At 39.6% G+C, this 26969-nt stretch overlaps 1 protein-coding gene across 1 annotated transcript; it reads right to left on the reverse strand.

Annotated features, from left to right (window-relative positions):
* Positions 1 to 24941: 24941 nt before the first annotated feature.
* LOC122065212 (zinc finger protein 3-like) lies at positions 24942 to 26014 on the reverse strand. The gene has a single exon (XM_042629029.1). The coding sequence runs from the start codon at positions 25940 to 25942 to the stop codon at positions 25313 to 25315; it is 630 nt and encodes a 209-aa protein (XP_042484963.1). The 5' UTR covers positions 25943 to 26014; the 3' UTR covers positions 24942 to 25312.
* Positions 26015 to 26969: the final 955 nt, after the last annotated feature.

The following is a 26969-nucleotide window of genomic DNA, read 5'->3' on the forward strand; positions in this document are numbered from 1 at the left end:
GGAACCACACCAAGGAGACGGACAGGGACATGAAGACTCAAGGTTGAAGCAGATGATCCTAGACCTAAAGGACGAGATCCAAAAAGTAGTAAGAAACCAGATGGGAACTCGTGAGTCAGACCTCACGAATGACACGGCTCTAGCTGATGAGGACATGAGGGATCCGCTCCCAATCGGTTTTCGTCTGCCTAAATATGACACCTACGACGGGTCTGGAGACCCCATCAATCATCTGGAAGGCTTCAAGGTTACGATGCAATTCCATCGATTCTCAAAAAACATCATGTGTCATGCCTTACCTTTGACGTTCAGAGGAGTGCCCAGGTTATGGTACAACCGCCTACCGACAAAATCGATTCACAGCTTCAGCAATTTGAGCTACTTCTTCATGAAGGGATTCTCTAGTAGTCAAGCCCTTCAGAAGACCACATTGAACCTGACCAACATCAAACAGCATGAAGCACTTCCAGTAAGAGAAGATCACGATCAGAGGTATAGACTTGAAAGAAGAGTTCATGGCCCTGTTAGGAGGTGTAAAGGATAAAGAGCTAAAAAGGTCTTTGGCAAAGCATACACCGAGGAACCTACCAGAGTTAAGGGCTTGGTGTGATAAGTACATTCAGATGGAAGAAATCCTTCAAGCTGATGAGGAAGCTGAAGCAAAGACGGGGAAGAAAAGGACCTCAAGAGACTATGACAAACCTTCCGAGGGCAAGAGACGAAAGTCCAAACATGGTCAGGCACCCAGTCCACTGAAGAAGTTTGAGAAATATGCCCCCTAAACCAAAGATGGACGGATGTTCTAATGCAAATAAAGGACTCCCCAGATGCCAGAGCCATGAAGTGGCCAGGGAAGATGGGACAACACCCTGAGAGACGCAATATGGACAAATATTGCCACTTCCACAGGGACCACGACCACGACATTGAAGATTGTTAGCATCTGAAGGGGGAAATAGAAGGATGATCCGAAGAGGATATCTAGGCTGATTTGTGGGCTACGAAAAGGAGGATGCCCAAGATAGGAATGACCACAGGGACAATCGCCAAAGAGACGGCAGAGGCCACCATGAAAGAAGGGGACCAGCCTGTAAAGGCAATCAGGAACAGCGAAGGGACTAGACACCCGAGGTAGCTAACCATCACCTCTGGGAGGATCATAAAAGCCCAACTAGGGTTATAGCGACCATCAGTGGAGGCCTAGCCACTAGGAAAAGTTCTATCTTGGCCAGGAAAGTAAATGCTTATGTGAGAAGTGTGCATGTAGATGAATGGTCAAACAAGAAAGCAAAAATAGGGACGGTTTTCTGCTTCTGGACAATGACCTGGAAGGGGTGCAGATGCCACACGACGATGCCCTGGTAATCACCATGACCATAGCTAATTGCAGAGTAAAAAGGATTTTGGTGGATAACGGTAGCTCAGCTGATATCTTATTCCTTGAAGCTTTTCAAAAGATGGGTCTGGACGAAGGAAAGCTGAAGAAGGTCTAATACCCGTTGCAAGGGTTCTCAAGTGCCCTGGTCAAAGTAGAGGGATCAGCTGAGTCACCAGTAAGAGCTAGTACTGGAGACCGCCAAGTAATAATCATGATCAACTTCCTAGTAGTGGGCATCAGTTCGGCATACAACGCCATGCTAGGGAGAGTCAATTTAAACCTGCTAAAGGTCGTCGTCTCCACACCACATCTCAAGATGAAGTTTCCAACTAAGAATGGTGCTGGTGAATGTCGAGGCGATCAGGAGGCGTCCCGAAAATGCTACGCCACCACCTTATGAGGAAAAGAAAAAGCGGACGAGGCGCTTCTGATAGAAGATCTGTACGATGACACCAGTTATCCGAGGGGGGAATCGACTGAGGAGCTGATACAAGTTAAAACCGAAGAGGGGAAAAACACTCACCAATTTCGAGTTAGGGCGACAATGCCAAGGCAACAACGAGAAAAACTCATCTCATTCCTCTGAGACAATTTTGACGTCTTCGCCTGGTAAGCCTTAGACATGCCTAGAATAGACCGAGAAGTAATAGAGCATCATCTGAGCGTCGACCCAACTAAGAAGTCGGTACAGCAGAAGAAGAGGACCTTCACCCCTGAAAGGCAGTAGAAGATAGATGAAGAGGTAGGGAAGTTGCTGAAGGCCAAGTTTATCCATAAAATCTAATACCCAAAGTGGATATCCAATGTGGTGATGGTCCCGAAGGCAAATGGCAAGTGGAGGATCTGCATCGACTTCACTAATCTGAACAAGGCCTGCCCAAAGGATGACTATCCCTACCTAAAATAGACCTCTTCATCGATGCCACAGTAAGACACGCGGCCCTGAGCTTCATGGATACATACTCGGGATACAATCAGATCAAGATGTCTGAGGCCAATGTCCCGAGGACATCCTTCGTGACTGAGGGGGGACTGTATTGCTATGAAGTAATGCCCTTCGGACAAAAAAATGCAGGGGCCACCTATCAAAGGTTGGTGAATAAGATCTTTAAGGGGATGATTGGCAAGACCATGGAGGTATACGTGGATGACATGCCTATGAAGATCCTGAAGGCAGAAAACCATAATCGAGACTTAGAAAAGCCGCTCTAGGTACTGAGGTAATACGGTATGAAGCTAAACCTGACAAAGTGTGCATTCGGAGTAGCATCGGGAAAGTTCCTCAACTTCATCGTCTCGAAGAGGGGGATTGAAGCCAACCCGATGAAAATATAAGCCATTCGAGATATAAGGTCACCACAGAATGTGAAGCAAGCCTAGGAGCTAATAGGTTAAGTCGCCGCCCTAGGACGGTTCATGTCTCGGTCAGTTGGCAGGTGCCTTCCTTTCTTCAAAGCCTTGAAGGGATCTAAAAAGTTCGAATAAATAGAAGAATGCAAGAAGTCCTTTAAACAACTGAAGGAGTACTTAGCGACGCCCCCACTACTAATGAAGCAAGACACCGGGGATACCTTATAGTTATACCTAGCTGTATTGGCAGTGGCGATAAGCGCGGTACTAGTAAAGGAAGAAGGAAGGTAATAGCAGTCAATATATTACATTAGCCAAACCCTTTTAGATGCCAAAATAAGATATAGAAAGGTGGAGAAAGTGGCATACGCCCTGGTAATGGCAGCAAGAAAGTTGAGGCCCTATTTTTAATCACACACGGTATGCGTACTCACAGACCAACCCCTGAAGAAGATACTGCAGAGGCCGGATATATCCAATCGCCTAGTAAACTGGGCCATAGAGTTGGGGAAAATTCGACATCCAGTACAAACCGAGGACTGCGATAACAACACATGCCCTATCAAACTTCATAGCTGAGACAACACTCTCAGATGAACCCCAGAAGTTTACCGAGGCCCAGGCAGAAAAGACTTAGACATTGTATGTTGACGGGGCATCCAACAGTGTGGGAAGCAGCACAAGTATCATACTAGTCAGCCCCAAAGGATTCAAGATCAAGTATGCCCTACGGTTCAACTTTGATGCTCCAACAATGAAGTAGAGTATGAAGCACTAATAGCAGGAATTAATTTGGTGCAGGCTTTAATGGTACAAGAGTTAGTGGTGCACAGTGACTCACAGCTCGTGGTGTGATAGGTGAATGGAGACTATGAAGCCAAAGAACAAATGATGGCCGAGTACTTGAAGAAGGTGCGAGAGAAATTAATAGCCTTCAAGGAGTTTGAGATAAGGTAGGTGCCGTAGGCAGAGAATACCAGTACAGACGCACTATTATAGTTGGTCACCTATAACTTCACGGACTTTAGACGATCGGTGTATTTTGAAGTGTTATCCCAACCAAGCACCGAAAGACCCCGAGAGGTGTTACCCGTTGGCAAGAACGGTCCTAGCTGGATGGATGCCATAATCAGGTACTTAAAGGAAGGAGTACTCCCCGAAGAAAGGGACGAGGCAAGGAAGGTACGAATGTGGTCAGCATGCTTCCTACTGAAGGATGAGACACTGTACAAGATAGGGTTCACCACACCCTACCTCAAATGCTTGAACCTTGTCGATGCTGAGTATGCACTCTGAGAAGCACACGAAGGGATATGTGGCCAACACTGGGAGCCCGGGCCTTGGCCCACAAGGTGCTGAGGCAGGGCCTATTTTGGCCGACCATGAGGAAAGTTGCAGAGGAATTCGTTAGGAAAGGCGTTAAGTGTCAGATATTCACCCACATCCCTAGGCAGCATGCTACTAAGCTCTCCTCCTTGTCAAGCTCGATACCGTTTTCTATGTGGGGAATGGACATCTTGGGCCCATTCTCTCTAGCCATGAGGTAAAGAAAGTTTTTCGTGGCAGCGGTAGACCACTTCACGAAGTGGGCAGAAGCTGAAGCACTAGCTACAATATCTGAAAGGAATATAAGGAATTTCTTCGAGAAGGCGATGGTCTATCTATTCAGGATCCCCCAGGTGGTGGTAACAGACAATAGAACTCAGTTCGCTAACCCAACTTTTGACTCATTTTATGAAGCCCTCGGCATCGTTCATAGGAAAACATTCGTCAGTTACCAGTCAACTAACGAGTTGACAGAGGTAACCAATCGTACCCTGCTTCAAGGAATAAAGAAAAGGTTGGATGATGCCAAGGTGCTATGTTCAGAAGAGCTACACAACATCCTTTGGGCTTACCGTATGACTGAAAGGTCCGCCAGTGGAGAGACACCCTTCAATTTAACTTACGGCACTGAAGTTGTGCTCCCAGTGGAGATAGGAGCCACGACCCATCGAGTTCAGTACTACGATGAAAAGGAAAATGATAAAGGGCTTCAAGCTAATTTGGACCTCCTGAATGAAGTACAAGAAGCCTCGCAAGAAAGGATCATCGCCTACTAGCAAAAGGTCATGAGGCACTACAATTCTAAAGTCTGAAGAAACGAATTCAGAATAGGTGTTCTCATCCTCCAAATAGCAGAGATATCAGACCCAAAGCATCAAGAAAAGTTGGCTCCAAATTGGGAGGGACCTTACAAAGTCACCAAGATAATATGACCAGGGTCCTATCACCCAGAGACTACGGGGGGAGAAAGGGTACCCCGATCATGGAACTCAAAGAACTTGAGAAAATTTTATCAGTAGTCATAGCGTACACATTTCCTTAGCTTTTGTTATTGCTTCTTAAAACAGGTTGTAGTTTTTCACCCCGAGCACTTTGGAGGATTTTATTTACAAAAAATATGTAAGTTGGTTTACGATAATTGATTTTAGAATATTTCTCGGTTGGGTGGCTCAGGCTAAGGTCAAGCGACACAACCGAAGATCCACACCTCGATTGTTGATCAAGGAAGAGCCGAGCGGACCTTACCGAAGGTCCTTTCCCTGAAGGTCATTACCTCATTTAGAGGCTCAGGCTAAGGCCCAGGGACACAATCGAAGGTCCTCACCTCGGTGGTAACAACTGAAGGAACACCCTTCGACTGGAAGTTCAGCCTAAGGCCGAAGAAGTCAACCGCTCCCCCCGATCTCCACACATAAGGAGAGCCCCTTGGCTGGAGCTGATGGGAAACACAACACTTATGTAAGACCTCCCTTCAAGACCCTTGCCCTCAGACTGGCCGATGCAACTTGACCAAGCCTCATACTAAGATAGGTCGAGGCACATTAAACCTGGGAGATTGCTGACATAAGGCCTTTTGGCCTTCGTGCACCAACCTATGAGCTAAAGATCCCTTGATAGACTTCAAGAAGCAAAAGGAAAAAGACAAGGGAAAGATCAAAGGTATCCAAAGAAGCCATAACATTCATTCATTAAGAAAGCCTGAAGGCTGAGATTACATGAAAAAGGTCGAAGGCTGAGATTACACTAAAAAGCCCAAAGGCTGAAGTTATAAAAAAAAAAAAAGAAGAGAGCCAAAAGGTCAGAAGGAACATGCAAGAGGCGGCCTCAAGGGGCATCCGTCAGGTTTACGGCCTCATCCTTGGCATAGTGGAGGATCTCCTGATTGGAGCCATCATGGCCAGGAGTCAAAGGCACCTCGCGTTACAGTTGAACCTTATCTTCCTCGTTACAGCCCTCGCCATAGACATCGGCCACCTTGGTAGCGGTTGGGGCTGCCTCAACACCCTCCTCTTTGAAAATGAGCCCGTTGTCCTCAAAGGAGACCTCTGGGTAATGCTTAAGGACCCAGTCTCAGACCTTAGTAGCACCCATTGTGAACCCAAGGGTGATGGCACGCCTGACCTCCTCCCGAAAGTCCTCAGAGGCCCTGTACTTGTCGGCCTCTCAGACCTCGGCCTCCTGAACCCTCGTCGCTATCTGTGCCTTCAGCTCCGTAAGCTTTCGATTACATTCCTAGCGAGTGTTAAGAAGGTCCGCTTCCAGGTGCTCCACTTTCTTGAGGACGACCGAACACTTATTCTTGAGCGTAGACTTCTCACATTCATAAGCCTCGAGGTCTTAGGCCAAGGCCTCGGCCCGGATCGCCAGCTGACCCACTTGGTTTTGGGCCTGCACAAGACACCGATGGTCAGAAAGTCACAATGATAATGAATAAGAAGTCAAAGGCCGAAGCATACCCCTGCCATAAAGATACAGGTGCTAGTTATCATAGCTACCATCCCCTGGCGTTGTGTTTCGGTAGCATCTCAGGGGAGGCTGCCCTTCTGTACTAGCTCACGAGCTATATGCCGTACGGACAGAGTGTCATCCTCCTTGACAAACCATCGAGGGACAAAGCCAACCTTGGCTTGGATATTTGTGACCCTCGGGCTTCTGAAGTCAGCCATTGGAGAAGCATCTCTAGTAGATGATAAGTTATGGCTCAGAGTAGCGAGAGCCTGGACAGCTTCGGTGCTGGGTCCTTCGACCCTGGCCCTCTTCTTGGAAGGGGGAGCTTTGGAGGTGGGGGCCCCTTTCTTCTTCTCCTTCCTCTTCTACTTCTGCTGCTACTGGGCATTCTACGCCCTGGCCTCCCTTATTTGGGCCTGCCTCTCTACTGCAGTAGCCCTAGCCTTGGCCCTAGAGTTTTGCACTGCATAAGGACATGAAGGAAGTTAGTACGAAGGACGAAGCTCCGAGGTAAATATACTTGGGCAGACCTAAGACTCACCTGAGCTAAGCCCTAATCTGAACAAGATGGCATCCGACTCAAGACTGTCAAACTCAACTGGAGGGCAAGTGTCCTGACGCCTCGCCATCACCATCGACTCCTCGTCTATCCCAAAAATGATAGGGGCAGAGTTCACCATCCTCAAATCGGGGATATCCCAAACAATGTCGAAGGGCACCCCCTCAGACGACCTCACGAAGAAGAATTTCTCCTTCCACCCATGGATCAACGTTGGGTAACTGTTCAACAGCTAAAGGTCTTTTCGAGGGCTGAAATAGTACCAGCCCGAAAACCCCTTACTGGCCTGGAGGAGGAAGCAATTGATGAAGAAGGGGAAGGAGAGAGGCCTTTGGTGCCTGGAGAAGAGGACAATGAAACTGAGCATCTACCACCATCCATTTGGCGTCAGATAAATCCCGTAATGCTGAAACACTCAGACAAAGAAGGGGTGGAAGTGAAGCCGAAGGTCGGCCTTGAAGACCTCCTTCTATAAGCACAACTCTTCGGAGTTTTGATAGCTGGCTCGGTCTATCAATTTTGGTAGTCGGAGCTCGAAAGCATCCAAGATAATGAAGGAGGCCCTTAGTTCCCCCAACTCCAGCTCGTCCACGGTGAAAACGATGTTGAGAGCTTCCACCTCAAGGGGGTCTTGAGTTTGGGCTCGGGATTCAAGCACCCTCTCTCTGAACCCCTCACCGTTTGAGCCACCCTCGAACCCATACGATGAGGCCTGAGATGAGGGTGAATTTGGGGAAGAGCCAGAGGACATCCCTTGGATCCCCACGGGACTTCGACCCCTTCGATTGGACATTGTCCTCTCAAAAGACGAAGGACTGTACCTAGACGAACTGGACATTGTACTTACTTTTGATCTTAGCGAGATGTTAAAGAAAAAGGAAACTGAGACCGAGGGGAAGCTCTCCGAAAGAAACATCGAAACCGAAGGATGGCTCTCTGAGGGAAAAACAAAAGTGGCCCACAAATGGACCCCCCACCCTTTATAAATGGAAGAAAAATGATACGACTGCCCGAGCATTAATGGCGTCGTCACGTAATCAATAACTGCTCTAGAGGTTTAAACCAGGAGCGGACCTGACCAAAGGTCCTTACCTCGGTTGGGGGCTCAGGCAAAAGCCGAGCAAACCTGACCGAAGGTACCCACCTTGGTTGGGGGCTCGGGTAAATACCAAGCGGACATGACCTAAGGTACCCGCCTCGGGTGGGGGCTTAGGCCTAGGCGGAGTAGACTTGACCGAGGGTCCTTACCTTGGTTGGGCGCTCAGGCTAAGGCCGATTGGACCTGACTGAAGGTTCTTACCTCGGTTGGGAGCTCAGGCCCAGGTTAAGTGGACTTAACCGAAGGTCCTTACCTCTATTAGGCGCTCAGGCCAAGGCCGAGCAGACCTAACCGAAGGTACCCACCTTGGTTGGGGGCTCAAGCTTAGGCCAAGCAGACTTGATCGAAGGCCCTTACCTCGGTTGGGAGCTTAGGTCAAAGCTGAGCAGACCTGACCGAAGGCCCTTACATCGGTTGGGGGCTCAAGCAAAGGTCGAGCGAACCTGACCGAAGGTATCCACCTCGATTGAGGGCTCAGGCCAAAGACAAGCAGACCTGACCGAAGGTCCTTACCTGGGTTGGGGACTCAGGCAAAGGCCGAGTGGACCTGACTGAAGGTACCCACCTCGGTTGGGGTCTCAGGCCCAGGCCAAGCAGACTTGATCGAAGGTCCTTACCTTGGTTGGGGGCTTAGGTCAGTGGACTTAACCGAAGGTCTTTACCTTGGTTAGGAGCTCAGGACAAGGCCGAGTGGACCTGATTAAAGGTCTTTACCTTGGTTGGGAGCTCAGACCAAGGCTGAGTGAACTTGACCAAAGGTCTAATCCACTATTACGGTGCTTAGGCCAAAGCTGAGTTGACCCTACCGAAGGTCTTGGTCTCGTGCAGGATGAAAGCTGAAGCCGAAGGAATAAGGCCTAAGGAGCACATAAATGGGAAAGAAAATGATGAAAGACATGGTTACTCCCACTGGAAGAGCCTCCTAATGGAAGTAAGGGGGCTGCTGATATACCCAAATTAGTCACCCAATGAGGCAAGAACACGTTGTATCCGAGAGAAGGACACGTGTCGCGCAACCGATAGAAGCCACGAGGATTCAAGCTACGTGAGGAGAGGTTACTTGAATAGGGGAAGATTCCCTCCCCAAAGGGGGAAGGGCCTATCCGAGTAGGACTTGTATAAGGGGGAAGATGCATCCGGGTGGGACTCCTAAGGAAAAACCCAAGACCCTAAGCCCTATAAGAGGGAATCCAAAAGGAAGAGAGAGGCAGGTCAATAAACACACCATTACTCCTGTGAGAACTCTATTCTGTCGGTCTCTAACTTGGGCATCGAAGGACTAACCCCGGAGATACCTCAAGGCCTCTGCCTTCTGTGCTTGTGCAGGTTTGGCTCATACGGTGGATTTTTGGCAATAATAGGGGGCTAGTAATATTTTTATTACTGTAATTCCTAAGGTGGGAGTGGCAATTTCCTTGAACAAGTTTAGACCCATATGTATGGGCAATTTCTTTCGCAGGACCCTCTCTAAAATTATGGCAATGAGACTAGCAGGATTGCTTCCAAAGCTGGTGTTTGAAGAGCTGGGAGCTTTTCATAAAGGAAATGTTAGTTCTTCTAATATCATCCTAGCTTTAGAGTTGGCAAACTTGATGTATTCATTACTGTGTGTTTGTGGGATGGGAATCAAATTGGACATACAGAAGGCTTTCATTACCCTCTCTTGGGATTTTTTTTTCCGATTCTCAGAAGCTTCAGTTTTGAAAAGTGGATAGATTAGGTGCATCAAATTCTAACCTCTTCCAGAATCTTAATCCTTCTAAATGGTTGTCTTGTGGGATTCTTCGGTGTGCAATGGGATTTTTGTCAAGGTGATTTGAATTCTTCTCTTCTTTTCATTCTACAGAAGAAGTCCTTTGTAGGGGTTTGAAAAGGTTCCTAGAGGAAAATAACATCAAATCCCTTCCAGGTCCTAGGGGTGTATCAGTTCCTACCCATCGCCTCTTTGCTAATGTATTTATTTTCATAAATACATTGATCAGGTATGTCAAAAATCTGAAATCATTTTTATCAATGTATTACGATTTTTATAGCAAAGGGATAACTTGAGAAAAAACAAGTTGTTCTTCGGTAAAATTGCTCTAGCGAGAAGGCAGAGAACCAAAGTGGTGTTGGTTGTTCTTATATGTAAGTTTTGTACCCGTTACTTTGGGGTGAAAAATTTTAAACGCAAAGTGGAGAAGGAGCCATTGTTGCCTTTGGTGGACAAAATAAAAAGCCAGATGTTACGTTAGAAGGGAAAGTTGTTATCAATGGTAGGTATTGTGGAGTTGGATGACGAATCTCTTGTTAAAACAATGAAAGATGGATAATGAATTTGGACGGAAGATGTTGATTCTGCAGAAAAATAAAAATTTAGTGTTAAGTGGGAGGATGTATGTGATCCCAAATTTATAGGGGGGGCTAGGGATTCGGAGAATGAGGGATGTGAACAAAGCGCTTCTTAGCAAAATGGTCTGGAAAATTAGGCATGAAGACTCTATTATGAGTCCGTTTTTTCTTAGAAGATTTGCAAATGTAAATGACTCTGTAAGAAAGGCTATATAGAGCTTCTTTGGTTTGGTCTGGGTTGAAGAAGATGTGCATTTTGTGTCAAGTAAGGAGCGATGGTCGGCGGGAAATGAAAAAAAATGGCGGGATAGGTGGCTTTGTAGTTCCATTTTTTGTGTTGTCATGTAATTCATTTTGATTCTTTTTTTTCTCTTTTAATGAAATCTTGATCTTTAGAAAAAAATAGGTGGTTTTTTTTTTTTTTTTTGGCTAAGAGATGCTTTTATTGAAAAAGAGAAAAAGTTACGTCAAAAAAGAAAAATAAACGGACAAGGCAGACACCGCTAAAGTAACTCACTAACTCCACCTTTAGCATGGCCATCAGCAGAGAGAGCAAGCAACGCCCTAGCAGAATCTAAATATGTGCCTATCCATCACATCATTCTTCAGATCAGCCAGAATATGGCTCGGGAAGGACACTGAAGTCTCTAAAGATCCCAACTTTGAAGCCTACTTGGCCAAGTAATCGGCTATAGTGTTAACCTCATGAAAGCAGTGAGAAGTCTTCCAAGGGCTGGACTCAATCCACAGCCCGCTTGCATTGATATTCCTAGCCATCAAAATCCCTTCCATTACCGCATTGAACTCAGCTTCATAAATCTTCACCCAAAAAAGTGCTAGACAAATTGCATACTTGGCCTTCACTGTAGCAAATCACACCTCTTGCCCTTGCCCTACCTGGATTTCCCAGAGAGCTATTATCAACATTTATTTTATTCCAGCTTAGTGGGGCCTTGCACCAATGCACTTCAAGAGCGGGAATAAACTTGGGGTTCTCAATCTCTAATCCCAATTTTCTACAACACAAGACATCATTGCAAGATTTCACCTCTCCCTAAGAGCTCCCTAAGCAGAGAATGAGATCTTGGCGAATATATTCAAAAGAATAACCTGCCATACGGGACTTATCCTCATAGCACCTTCTGTTCCTTTCCCACCAAATATTGGCCACAATAATGAGAAATCCCGTCAATCAGGGTTTCTTAAGATTGAGAGATATCGCTTTCCTCTTCCACCATTTAATCAAACCTTCAACCGACTGATGCACTAGCCAAGAAACTCCAAAGCAACTTGTAAACCTTTCCCATATATCCATCGAGTAGGAGCAACTTAAGAAAATATGCTCAATGGTCTCTTACACCTAGCCACAGAGAGAACACATTGAGGCCAACTGAATTCCCTTCTTTCTCACAATCTAATAGCTTAGTAGTTCTACTATTAAAGAAATGTCAAACTTGAATCCTAGTGTGTTTCCAAATATCGAGAACCATGGGTCTAACTTTATATTAGATAATAAGTGGTCTTTATAAAAGGGCATTTCTCTTACATCCTGATGCGATTTAGGTCATGAGGACGCAAAGCCCTTGGCCCATACTTTTTTACATTGTAAATATTATCTGGCAATGTGGATGGACTTTTCAAATTGCTTCGGTGTGTCATGGCAGCATCATACCTCCATTATTGAAATGGTCAGTTGGTGGAAAATAAATGTAATGGCTGATAGAAAAATATATGTAACCCCATGGAGATCAAATACGAATGCAACAACGAATGCAGAGCCAAATCTTAGGCATACCTGAATTCATGGTTAAAAAATGACAACTCCTCGAATCCCTTGGCATACCCTCCTTGCACAACACGAACCATGTTGATCTGATCTACCCTCTTTCCCTTCTCACTTTAAGTTTTTTCTAGTCATACACTTAATGGGCCAGTGATAACTATTTATAGGGTTGAGGGTAGGGACCAACCCTACAATGAAATTAGGGTTTTCTTCCCATTAAGGAAACAATATCTTAGGTCTACACATAGTAATATATATTTCATACTATTAAGGTGTGCTAATAACATCCAATATCTTAGACTATGCTAGCCACCTAATTGGAAATCTTACAATCTCCCACTTGGGCAGCATATGTCACAAGTTTTAGATATTTAAAATTTATTTAAAACGACTTTCCAGTTTAGATAAATTGAATGTGGCCACAAACAAAATAGTGTTGAATGGAGTACACCTTAAACCAAATGTCTTGGTCCGAATGAAAATTACAAACACCCAACCATATTGATCACAATATCTAAAGCGATATGGGACCAAACACATCAAAGTGCCCATAACCTCACCTACTTGGGCTAAACAATATGAAAGTGTGGTATGAAAATTACATGCAATAGTGATCATCATATCTATTTTCGAATTCGTCCAGACTCAGAAACCGATTAATCCCTATAAGACAGATACCGAAAGTCTCATTAACTAAAAGTGTCTCCCAAACGCTCAAGCTTCAATCAAAGAAGTTCATTGAAACTGGATCCGGATGTCCCGAAATACTAGCACTTGACCTCAATCAATCGAGGCTTTACCGGCCACTGAATGTGTGTATTGACTGAAACCTCAGATACCGAATGAGGAAAATACACCACATATACAACCTCACTTTTATATAGGAGGCAAATAAACAAATGTGTACACATAAACAAATGGCCATAATAAAGATGCATGTATATAATGCATCACAAATACAAAACAAAATTAAAGTTAGATGCAAATGAATATATGAGCAAAGCTTCCACTAATAAAATAAATCAAAATAACTAATAAGTCTCATATTTGTGAGATGCTCTTGAAAAACTTTTGGAGTCAAGCTCTTACCTGGTGGATAAATAATTATTTTATCTGTAGTAATGTAGTTCTATAGAAATTTATGATTCATGAACTTATTCCCACTGATCTTTAGATAAAAATTATTTGACTCCTCTCACTTTTCATAAAGAACCTTTGTTAGAACAAAATTAACAATCATTGGCTTAGGAGGCCCGTCAATTCTAAGATTAATATCCATTATCATAATAGCCAAAGAAACATTAAAGGGTTAGTTCCATTCTTTAATATTGACATCATTCAAAATTTTAATAGAAAATGGATGGGAAGTCAAAGCTAGCAAATATAATCATACATATTTACAAAAATATACAATATATAAGAACATAAGGTATATTAACGTCCTAATAATATAGTTAAACCTGACTAATTGGGCTATTAATCAGATTTATCCCCGTATTGTTTTCAATAGTTGTAGAAAAATATAAACTAGGGAAAGATCCGACATCATTGAGATCACACCTGTGGTGGCAAGATCGCCAACACGTAGTGAAATCTTTCACATGCAAGGTGAGACGCTCAAAACAACATCACTTGGAGGATTCTGTCACCTGTGGTAGCAAGACAAGAACCTCCAAAGCTATGAAGTCCAAAACATCACACTCACACTATCAAGCGAAACCAATCAAACGAAGATTCACCTATGGTGGCAAGAGCATATTGTTCGTCATATAGTCTCCTTAACTGCAATCCATCCCAAATAGTCAATAGCAATTTCACAATCTTAGTAATTAGCCCACTAAGTGAAAGCATAATCACTGAAATTATGAAAATCTATAGACTTGGATTGCTACCAAATGCCCGTGGATTTAGATTTAGGTGCAAATAACAAGATGAGTTATTTCAATATTTAATTAAAAAAAAAAATTCAACATAAGCCCACAAAAACAATCCATTTTAAACCCTAATAGCCAATATGGCAACACCATAATTTAGCAGTTATCAAAGTGAGTACATTCTTAGTATGACAGTTTTGTACTTTCTGCCATTATCATAAATAAAGACAATCTAAATATGATAATTTCCTATAATAATAATATGTTAAATATGAAAGTTCATAACATTTATTCATGATAACAAAAAACACATGAAATATGTTACCTTATCCAAAATTTATTAGATACAAGATGTATAACAAGTACGGCCTTTAGGCCCAAATGACTTTAATGTCTAGTCCATATATTTTAAAGCCAATCACAATAAAACCCTACAATTTAATTAAGTCAACAATTCATTAGCTAATAGGGCACATGAACCAAATAACTTATAGGTCTAAACAACAATAAACCCTTGACAGATAAAGATAATGAGCTTAGATCCATAGTAAATGTAAACAATTTCATATGTTTTATACCAATAAGCTTCTAAAACTTCAATGTGTTCATTTAAATCATTCAAGTACGATATATCTATTTTATTTCAATGAATTTTCAATAAAATTGCATATTATCATAAGTTCACATAGGACATATAAATTGAAAGAAGTATTACTTAAACAATGCACTTATGTTTTGAATTATAATGGGGTGTCATAAAGCTCATAAATAAGTGTCTCGTGATAAAATCGGATGTCACAAACCGTAAATTTAGAATTAAAAAAAAAAAAATCAGAATACCTCTAGTTGGCTTAAAATTCATGAAAACGACAAGTGTAGTGCACAAAAATAAAACATGTATCATACATATATCACCCTCAATAGGATAATATTTTGTTCTCTCACTAATACAAAAGAGTGGAGACCATATGACCCAATAAAAGTACCAGTTGTACGAGTCAACAGCATAAACAGATTTCAAAATTCATTTCAGTAAATGAAAATAAAATGATTTCTGATTTCACTTGCAAAACTATTTATGTTCTATCGAATTATTAGACTTCAAAACTTGATTTTATTGAAACTATAATAGAAATATTTAATAAACCACCAACATGTACAAGTAATGTAAAATGATTTTGTATCATAACATCTCAAATGTGAATATAGGTATCAGCATTAATATTAATCTTTAAGATGTCAACTCTACTCACAAAGAATTTTCATAAAGCCTATTTGAATAAACCACACCAATAACAAATTTCAACTTGGTGAGATTTATACGCATTCATTATAATGACTATATCACTCAAGATTTATAATTGAAACTGTATATATGAGTTATAATTGGTCCTTTCCTTTTCTTGTATTAATTATGAAAAGAACACTAAAATTTAGAAATTCAACCACATCTGAGCAAAAGAACTCCTAAGTTAGTGTTCTTTTCTAACATGTGAATATTTATTCACAAACATTGATGACACCACTTTTGGGAAAATGTCATCTTTATTGTCCATAAATATACAATTAAAATGAATGTCCATAAACTTTGATAACCACCTTTGAGAAATGTCACTAACTTTGTTGTCCAGGAAAAAACCATGCAAGAATAAGATGTGCCACTTTGGTGGGTAACGCACACTGTTTAATGGTTTTCAATAAATGTATTATATAACCAAGCATGTGCGGAAGCTTACACCCAGTTTAATTTCAATATATTTATTCATCATAGAGTGTTCCAAAAATGACATATAAGCACAAAATAATATTAATTTTCTACATATGTTATTCATAAATATCTTTCAATATCATGGTAATGATAAACCAATGCCGAAACATGCATAAACAAGAATTTAATTTTGAAGTTGTTATTAACAAAGACAAAATACTATAGCTATTCCAAAACAGTTATGGAACACAAAATTTGAGTCTCATTTTCTTATATTTAAATCAATCCAGTATATTAAACATCCACCCACTGGTAGAACAAAAAAAAAAAAAAAAAAAAAGCATTTCAGAGTACATAATTCCATCCTCCCACTAATTCGATCAGTCAAATATTTATCAACAATATGCCAAGTACATGATAAAGTGATATCATGTTGATCAATGGTATTTTATTACCCCTCAAGACCTTGGGACTCTTAATATAATTTATTTAAATCTAAAAACCTCATTAGACATTATGGGAAGACTTACCATTACCAAATAATACCATTTCAAGTGATAAAATATTTTACAATCTCATAGTGATCAATAACATAATCAATTTTCAAAACATTAATCAATGGCATCATGGTTCTATAACTAAATACATATATAATAGAAATTTTCATATGAACATATCATAGAACAAATTAGACCATTAAAGATGACCCAAAATAATGAATCCAACGCAAAAAATGATTTCAATTTGATCTTAAAATGACCCTTAAATTGATGTTTAAAGTGGTTTAAATTAAAACTCAAAAAAAAATAAAAAATAAAAAATAAAAGGCACCAGAATCCAAACAAACCTTTAAAGTCTTCAATGGGTTTTAATTTGATTTACAACTGTTGATGGGCCTAAGCCCATTATTCTTTTAAATAAAAGCAACTAAGGTCCAGCCCAAGCTTTTAACTAAACTATGACTAAAGAAATAAGGGTATTAAAGTAAAAGCACTTACATGATATAACAAAACCCTGTCTAACTTTTCCATCATCTCCTACCTTCCTTCTCTTTAGCCGCCAAGTTGCAGTTTTCAGTTTTCTTTTCTTTTCTTTTCATTTTTTTTTTTTTTTTTTTTTTTTTTTTTTTTAATAATCCATGAACCAAGGATCAGGGCCAGGTTCAAATCTGATCCTGTGGAACTATTTATTACTAGGTTTCTCGATCAAATCTCCTTTAATTTGTTTACTTTTATTTAATCAATGAATTATCAATGACCATTCATTACTAGAAAACAAAATAATATATTAAATATCACTCAAAGCCAAAAGGCCCATTATTCTATTCTTCAATCCATGCATGTCATCAAACCGATTATCATAAACCACCATGATCCTTGGCTAAATGAAGACTATTGGAATTTGGGAGGATTAACTTAAGTTAAAAGACATCAGTAGAACCAAGAGCCGCATCATACACTACACAAGACTAAGTCTTTCATCATCATTATGATCTTTACCATGAAGTCCCGTGGATATCATTCCTCTCTATGCGAGTTCAAGTCAAACCAGTGGACAATAATATCTGCATTCAATTTATTTTACTATTATTGTTTAATAACATAACAACTGAATCCCTTCTTCCTCTCCTCTTCTGAGTCCCCGTTTCTTGTAGTTCACTTTTTTTTTTTTTTATAATAACAGCAACGATCAACCATAACCAATTGATAGAAGACCACACAGCCGAAATAGTTGGGTTCATTTGTCACGATTGTGTGGGATTGCTACCATGGCCGCGACGATTGCATTAGCCATGGCCGTGAGAGTTGCTTGTCCCTTGGTTCTCTTAGCCATGAGGGCCTATGACACGTGTGCTGACTACGATATATGGCGGGAAAGGTGGGGTTTGTACTCTACGGCTTTGGCCATGGCCCATGGGTTCGGTTGGTTTTGGCTCTGAGTATTTTTTTTTTTTTTTTTTTTTCTTAAATGGATCAAATCAGTCTCCTTCAGCCCATTATATTTGATTTAAGTTTCTAAAACATAAAACACATGGGCTTAGCCTATTAGATATAACTTTAAGTTTAAAAAAGTAACAAAACACACATGGGCTTGGCCCAATGGATTGAAGTTTAAGTTTTAAACATAAAACTCAGAAAAATAAAAATAAAATAACCACTTGTATTTTAACCGCCCTCCTTTTTAATGGAAGAATCAAGAGGGAATATTTCCTCTCCTTCCCCAAAAAGACGAGAATACCTTCAGTTCCAGATTCTAAACAATACCTTAAGTGTGTTTCAGGATTTAAAACCCTCGTCAACTACGACTACATGGGTGATCAGGGACCGTGCAAAAGATCGTCAAAAGGCGACTAGACTTTGGCGACCAATATGGAGAGTTCCAATGGCCTGAAAACCAGACAATCCTAACCCCTTTTTGCCAAAATTGTCTCCGCACTTTTTTTTTTCCTCCCCTTATTATTATTGAAAATCGGTCAATAAATACATAACAATAATAATAAAAAATACTATGCAGCCCATCAATCTCCATGATAGAAAAATATACGTAACCATATGGAGATTAGATATGCATGCAACAACAAATACAAAGTCAAATCTTAGGCATACCTGAATTCATGGTTAAAGAACGACAACTCCTCAAATCCCTTGTCATACGCTCTTTGCACAACACGAATAATGTTGATCTTATCTATCCTCTTTCCCTTCTCACTTTAGGTTTTTTCTAGTCATACACCTAATGGGCTAGTGATGACTATTTATAGGGGTGATGGTAGAAACCAACCCTGCAACAAAATTAGGGTTTCCTTCTCAATAAGGAAACAATACCTTAGGTCCACATATAGTAATATATATTTCATACCATTAAGATGTGCTAATAAAATCCAATATCTCCATAGAGATCACTTACCATCTTGGATCCTTTCTGCTTACTCCATCTGTAGTCAACATCACTAAACCGATTTTGAAAAGAAATCTAGGATTATGCTAGCCCACCTAATTGGAAATCTTACAATGGCATCTCCTTTAAAGAAGCTTGCCTCTCAAGTATGGTGCTCATTCCTTATTTTATTTGGATTAAAAGAAATGCAAGAAGATTTGAAGGTCAACCGAAAAGATATGATTTTACAAGTAAGAAAGTGCTGCATGAGATTAGAGACCATACTCCAAATATAGTGGTTCAATCTCTGTAGCAAACCTTATGTGTTCGAGAAAACTTGAAGAAAGGCCCGATGATTAAAGAGGCTGTATATATAGTGCCCCTTGAAGCCAACTGGTTTAAGTTAAACATTGATGGATGTTCTCTGAGAAATCTAAGAAGGTCAGGAGCTGGAGGTGTCATTGATGGATGATTAGGCCAAAGTCATTTTTGTGTTTCAAAAATTTTTGGGAATCAAAATAAATTTTGAAGTGGAATTAGGGCCTTGATGTTTGGTTTGGAGTAGACAAGGGCCCTATGAGTTCAAAATCTGTGGATTGAAATCGAGCACTTATTTGTTACCATGTTAATTCAAAAGCAGGTGGTTACTTGATCTATGATGAAAGAGTGATCTTTTCTGCAATCGTTTCATGCATCAATTAAGTGGAAAATTACCCACTATTACAAAGAAGACAATCGAGTTGCAGATTACCTGGCAAAATCAGAAACGAAAACTGGAACTTCCTCAACTTCAATTTCCTTCCCTCTGTTTGTTCAAGAGGAGCTTCAAATGGATGCACTTGGAAGACCTCGTTTTTTATTCTTACACTAATTGGTTAGACTTTCTTTCTGTAGTTGTTGGTTAATTTTTTTTGTTGATGACAATGCCAAAGGTGGGAAAAGTGACCATGCTTTTTGTTTCGAGTTTTTGGATAGTCCCAATTTTATAGTTCTTTTTATTTTTCTCTTTTTTTAATACTATGCCCTTTTAGCAAATATATATATTAACCATCTCCATGATTAGGACACATAGGAAATGTTCCTACAATCGGTTTCAGGAAACTTTTCCCCAAGGCTTCATTTGGTTGTTAGGGAAATTTAAGAGAGGGGAAGTGAAAGTTGTTAAACTTAACAAGGAAACTTTTGTAATTATTATTGAACATGATTGCATAAACTATTTAAATTTTCTTATGATATTTAGTAATATAGTTTTTAGAAGTACTTTTTATTTTACTTTTCAAATCCAAGAGATTTGGATGTAAAGTATGAAAAATTTCGGAGTTAGTGTAATATCATGTGAGGTAATAAATAGGTCTCTTACTGAGGAATCAAATCTGAATTTGAGTCTTTCAAAGACAACCTAAAAGTTGCTAAAAACTTCATAATTGACAATAGATGGTGCTTTCCTTCGGTGGCCTCTTTATTTTTAAAAGAATCATTTGCTAAAGCTGCTCAGATTCAAGTTTCAGATTTAGTGGATGTGTGTCACTGGTCATTGGCCCCCACCGGAGGTTTCTCCATTTGCTCGGCCTGGAAGGAAATAAGGAAAAGGAACCCAAGGTGGCCTGGTTTTCCCTAGTCTAGAAGTCAACTCTTCAGTCTCGTCAGGCAGCCTTTGGTTGGAAAATCGTTAAAAAAAAAAAAATTATCAATCGATGATGAGGTTAGTAAGCGTGGAGTTCACTTGTCTTCTAGATGCTATCTCTGTGGTTCAGTTGAAGAATCTCAAATCCATCTCTTCTTAATGTGTAGTTATACTTCTATTCTATGGCAGAGGTTTGTGATCTCTTTGGCCTTTTCTGGCCATCTTTTTTCAAGATTGAGGACCTCTTTTATGGTAGAAGAGAAAAGCTAAGCAGGTCTCTTTCAAAGGGGTTTGGAATTGTGGGGTTGCTTTAAATCCCTATTATCTATGGATGAAAAGAAATGCTAGACGCAATGATGGATTTCCTCATCCAAGTCAGCATTGTTTCTCTATTATTCAAGGTGAGCTAAGATCTCATTCTTTAGTTTTCACTGGGAAAAGTCTCTCCATTTCAGAGCTGATGTATGCTAGGCACATTGGAATTCCCACATTTATTGGTAAGAGAAGTGAGCCTATGAAAGTCTTTTGGTGCCCCCCACAGTTAGGCTGGACTAAGCTAAACACTGATGGATATTCCTTAGGGAATCCAGGCAAGGCTGGTATAGGAGGTGTTCTTAGAAACAGTAAAGCGGAGGTCTTCTTAAACTTCAGGGAAGCTATTGGAGTAAAAACTAACTTTGAAGGAGAATTTTCCGCAGTGATATCTGGTATTGAATATGCAAGAGCCTGTGAGGTTTAGAATCTATGGATAGAAATTGACTCAGTTGCAGTGGTGATTCTCCTCTCTGGAGGCTGTGTTCCATGGTTTGTCTTTCAGAAATGGAAAGGACTACAGGCCTACTTGAAATCAATCATATGAAAGATTTCTCACTATTTTCATGAGGCAAATACCATTGTGGATTACCTGGAGAACTTAGTAGCAAGACTTGATATTTCTGATCCAGTGGTTGCTTGGCCCCCATTGATGATCATGGCTCTTGAGTAGGATACTAATATGCGTCCTAGATATAGATTTTTGTAGACTTTTTGGGTTGATTTTCTTGAGGGCTTTCTTCTGCTGATGATAGTGTGGAAAGTGGGGGTTTATTTATCAATTTATCTTCCTTTTTTGAGTGTTCCCACTGTACTATATTTTTTATTCTTTTTAATACAAAATCTGAACCTCTTAGCGAAAAAAAATTTGAGATAATAATTATGAAAGTCATTTTTTTAGATTTGAAAATTTTACGTTCCTTCTCCTTATTTCTCCTTGCAACTAAATAAAGCCTTAATTTTTTTTTCCTGAACCCTTCTCTTACACATGGTGATAAAAGGTATGGGGCTGAAACTTGCACATGATCAGATGCTGAGATATTCTAGAAGCCCATGGATGGATCTCTCACCCTCGGTTAATAAAAATAGTATGTATGAGATTATCTTCCGGTCAGATATGGAGACAATTTTACCTCCCAATCTCCATCACTTGAAGATAAATAATATTTTCATTCTTATGACAAAGATAGCTGCTTTCAAACTTTGAATGGCTCTCCTTAGTAGTTGTATGAGAAAATGACATGAGAGGACAAACTCATTTCAATTCTATAGTTTTATCTTAAAGTTAATAAAAGTGAGATTCATATCTTCTATTTAATCTTTTCTGAAGATAAGTGTGTTTTGTGTTTCTCGAATACGTTATTAACAGTACCTCAATCATTTAACTATTTATAGTTGAAAAATGCTGGCCAATTAACTATATGTTCCTTTTTGTGCAAAGGATATTCAGACCACACAATGCCATGGGTCCCTTGTTTTACACTGTGGGTTCAACCATTTTTTGTGGTTAGAAAGACCTGAATTATTTCGATCGAGTGAAAGATTTTCCATTACTTTAGAGAAGCTAACCCTGTTGCTGATTTTTTGGTGAAAGATGCAGCTAAGTCTAGGGTCACTAGTGACAATGTGCATTTTCCTCTTTACATCACAAATGAATTGCAAATTGATGAAGCTGAACACCCTTGCTTTAGATTTATGAGATAGTGGTAGGGAGCCTCTTTACTTCTAGCTTTTGTACTATATTTTTCTCTTTTTCTTTATCTCTTAATAAAATCTTATCTTCTAACAAAAAAAAACCTGAATTATTTCCCTGTAGTCTGTACATGCTATATATATTTTTTATATGATTGTGATTGGAGAAACGAGATCTTACACGTGAAGGGTGTTGAATTTTCCTTAATCAATAGGCTCTCTTTTGCTAACCTTTCTTATTGCTAATGTAGAGGAGAAATCACATATCATACCTTGCATTAACAGTTTACCGAAACAAAAGTTGCATTAACACGAATTTTGGACCAGTCAATGGGTAAAAAATAACGATCCTAAAAAACAGTAAAGAAATAAATTAAATGTTTGAAAAGCACCCATTTTGCCTAAGAGATTAAAATGGTTTGGCCTAGAAAAAAGTTTGAACTAGTTTTATTCACGACTGTACGCTTTCAGTATGTTTTTTTGGGGTGTAAACAAACTACTTTGCTGAGTTTCAAGCATTAATTGAAGGCATCAAAATGGCTAGTGATATGAATGAGGAATCTCTATGGATTGAAACAGATTCGCTAGCAGTGGTGTTATTGACTCAGGCTAATATGGTGCCATGGTAATGCAAGAATGGTTATCAATCCAGCTATATCTAAGTACAAGGAGGTAGAAGATTACTCACTGTTATAGAGAGCCAATCCCATTGCTAACTATTTATTTAGCAGAGGCTGCAAATTAAGTCTAGATTGACATGTTACAATCCCATTCTTCCTCCTTGTACAAAGAATGACATAGAACATGATGCTGTAGAAAGGCCACATTATAGATTTATCTAGTTCTCTCTCCTCTGTTGATGGCAACGCCAAAGGTGGAGGAGAGGGAATAGGAGTGCTTCAGGATTTTTAAGTAAGTCTGATCTTTGTAAATTGTAATACCGATTGTGGAGATTTATCTTGTTGCTATGTTTTGGTGATGTAATACTTTTCCTCAATTTCTAGCAGAAATTAAAAAAAAAAAAAAATCACAGTGAATTTCACTCTGAATTCAAGGTTTAAAACTTGGAATCGGTTATGGGATCTGCTTCCATTGATTTATTTTATGGATCAAATTAAATTGGATTTGATGAGGAATTGGCAAAAAATTTAGAAAAAATAAAAAATAGAATACAACAACAACAACAAAAAATACAGTCTTAGCACAACTTAATGGGGTCAACTACATGAATTCATGCCTCTATATATATAATTGGGGAAAAATGAGGTGAAAAGATGAGATACGTGATAAGAAATATAAAAGTAGAAAGATGAGAATAAGGAAAGAGACAAAACCCAACAATTCAAAAGAATCTCAGCAAAATGGCATTGGTTATTTGGATCCTAGCTCTCGAATAGGCTCTATCAGGTCATACTTGGGATAAGACTAAGACTATGCATGCCATTTCTCACCACTTTACCCATGGTCATTTTAGGCCTGCCCCTAGCTCTTTAGGCTTATTTTACTATCTTAATTTTTTGTAGTTCTTCATTCAAACTTGTGGTAATTCTAACCACAAGAGGTAAGTTTCATTCGGTCTTTTACATTTTCTCGTGCTTAATAGACAGGAAAAATTGCCAAAAAAAAAATCTATTTGCATTCTTGAACGCATTCTTGAACGATGGCATCTTGCAGGACATGGAAATGGAACCAAACAATAAGAAATCAATTGAAATCAGATCAATAGATAGACTATAGTGTGTACTTAACATTCATCAGGTAGATTAAGCCTAACCATTCTTCTTTGTTTTGCTAAAAGATTATAAGAAATATATAAAAATGAAAACAGAATACATGATTAATAATTAAAATCACAAGGGGAAAGGAAACCCCACCTACGGCATTGCCATCAGCACGAAGAAATCTTTCCCCCAAGATTAAGACCAACCATTCAACCATTCTCATATATCTAACAAATCTAACTATTTTTTTTTTTTTCAATTTTAGCTACGAAAAAGAGAAACAGATAAGTGGAATCATACAAATCTAACTAGCTCAAAGCATTTACCTTTTTTTTTTTTTTTTTTTTTATTTGCAGAATTGATGGTTAAACATTTATTGCCTCTCTCAAACTTCGCAGTAGCGGGAGCCTTGTGCACTGAGTTGCTCCCTATGGTAATGGATATTATATCAAGATGATTCCAGCTATAGGCCTTCCTTAAGACCATTTAGAGTCCTTGATTCATGAAGAACTTTGTCCATTACAGAACTTGAAGGACTAGGATAGCAAAAAAAAAAGTGCTTCTTAACTGAATTTTGGAACACGAAAAAGTCGACAAACATCCTCTGTCGTGGGTGTGGTGAACATCTGATGGTCGGAACGACATCGGGACACGAGCCAATATTGTCTTGACCGTCCGATGCTCGCCGCACCGCTGCACACGTGGCAGACAATAATCACTCCGAAAAAGTATCAAGCTTCCCTTTAATTTTCTTGTTTTTGAATTTAATGTAATCCAATTAACTGGGATTTTTTATTTATTTATTTTATTATTATTATTATTTATTATTTTATTTTTTTGGGTAAAATTTTAGCTGAGATTTGCTACCATAAGGGTACTAATACCAGAATATATTCAGGATCTTGCACATAAATAACTTCCTCTACATTTAGGGTAAGCTTGCATACAGCTTTTCTTGTCATATAAACTTTAAAGTAATTGAATCTTACCCTTTTCAAATAGACAAGATTCTCACGTAAGCATCAAAGGAAGCTTCCAAGTTCGAACCAGATCTGCCACCTACCAGTTTAAAAATCTATGTACTTACAATTCAAGACTCTTACAATCAAACTTCTTAAACCTTCCTACACCAGAATTCTTTTTATATAATATATATTCTTACTAAAAGAGTAGCAAAGATCACAGCCAGTATTTTGAGGGTAAATAGAAAAAGAAGGAAAGCAATACTCCTTAGAGCTTGAGAGACAAATCAAGGTTCCTTGTGTTCTTGCTTGTCTTAGAACTACCAGGATTTGACAACCCACTACCCCCAATAGCCTCTTTGGCAGTGTTGAACCTAGCAGTGCCACTTCCAGATGATGTTCCAGCGACCACTCCAACATTATAGTCCATAGCTGTTAGCCTTCCAATTGCTGGTTGTTGATCAATAGGGTGTCTAGACCACCTACCTTGATGTCCATTAGGATGTGGCTTATGGATCATTGAGTGAACCTGAATGCCAAGAGACCTATTGAAGGAACCCTGCATAGGAAGAGAAGCCAAGCTTGAGTGTGGGTGGTCGTTCAACTGCAAATCTTCGAAAGCCACCATAGCCATTCCTCCTAACCGCGGTTTCTGCGCTACAGTCCGTTCGCGCTTGTGTGCGTTCTGGTGTCCCCCAAGTGCCTGTGAGCTATAGAATTTCTTGTTGCAGAAGTTGCAAGGGAAGATCCTTGGCTTATCCCCGGAACCTTCAGGTTTTCTTGTTGAATCTAGAGAAGATCTAACGATTGGGCTAGAAAGGTTAAGATCTAGAAAGAGATCACAATTTTTTCTTTCCTCTTCTCGGGAACATGGTTCAGTACTCTTCAGGGAATCCATAGGAAGAGAAAGAAATAATAGTTCTGGAGGAATAAACTGTAGTCTGCTATGTATCGAATGATAATCTGGTTCACAGTTGGAACTTTGGGACAGAATGTGAGACTTTTATATACATCGAAGGGAGACAAAAATAGAAATTAAGTTTAAAAGGGAACTTCACTGTGCTTTGTCACCATCTATTCATCAAACTATATCTACCTATAACTATGTAGGAAAGTGTTTGGCAAGCATCTCCAAAGGCCCTTGTTCATGCACTCTTGCTATATAAGCTAGTCTCCAACCTAGTCAAGCATCTAAGATTTTATGGTCTTGGGATTTTTTTAGAAATAAATATTATTTTTCTTATATAGAAATTTAGATGTAAACATATAAGCCAAGCTTGGTTGCAGTAGGAATAAAAGGGAAGTGCAGATGAAATTATATCAAAACTAAAATGGAATTTTTTGTAATTATTACCTAACATGATCTTATATTTAACCATAAAACATTCCAAATATGATTGTACTAAATTTTAATATATTTGTTAGATTTAAGAAGGAATATAAATATTCCATTTTAAAAGTTAGTTACTATATTTAAGTAAGAGTTTAAGATTACACAACCATGATTTAAAAGAGTTTCCTCATCTTTCTTCATCCAACTTCACTTCCCTTCTCTTCTTTTCCCTTTACTTTTTACCAGAGGAGGCATAGAGATTTGGGTTGTAGAAAGCAATCATACTTGAAAAGCACATTTATTCTTAGTTGTCAAATGATTTGCGAAAACTGTAGTACTTTAGTTGCATATATGGTAGACAGTGATACCATCCACCTAATTTGCAAGTCCAGATAAGGTCCTCATACGAGAATGATTCTCGTAAGGTGTTTGATTCACAATTGGACTTTACTTAATTTCTTTCTTCTTTCAATTGGTTTTTATTTTGAGTGGAAACCAAGTGTGGATCAAACACTATACGAGAATCATTCTCGTACGAGGACCTGATTGGATCTCCTAATTTACATCATAAAACACTACAAGAATATTGAAT

This window comes from Macadamia integrifolia, unplaced genomic scaffold (genome assembly GCF_013358625.1).
Source record: "Macadamia integrifolia cultivar HAES 741 unplaced genomic scaffold, SCU_Mint_v3 scaffold1924, whole genome shotgun sequence".
NCBI lineage: Eukaryota > Viridiplantae > Streptophyta > Magnoliopsida > Proteales > Proteaceae > Macadamia > Macadamia integrifolia.

What these genes read in the sequence shown, in the direction of transcription:
- LOC122065212 (XM_042629029.1), bottom strand. Translation starts at nt 25,942, where the DNA reads ATGGATTCCCTGAAGAGTACTGAACCATGTTCCCGAGAAGAGGAAAGA.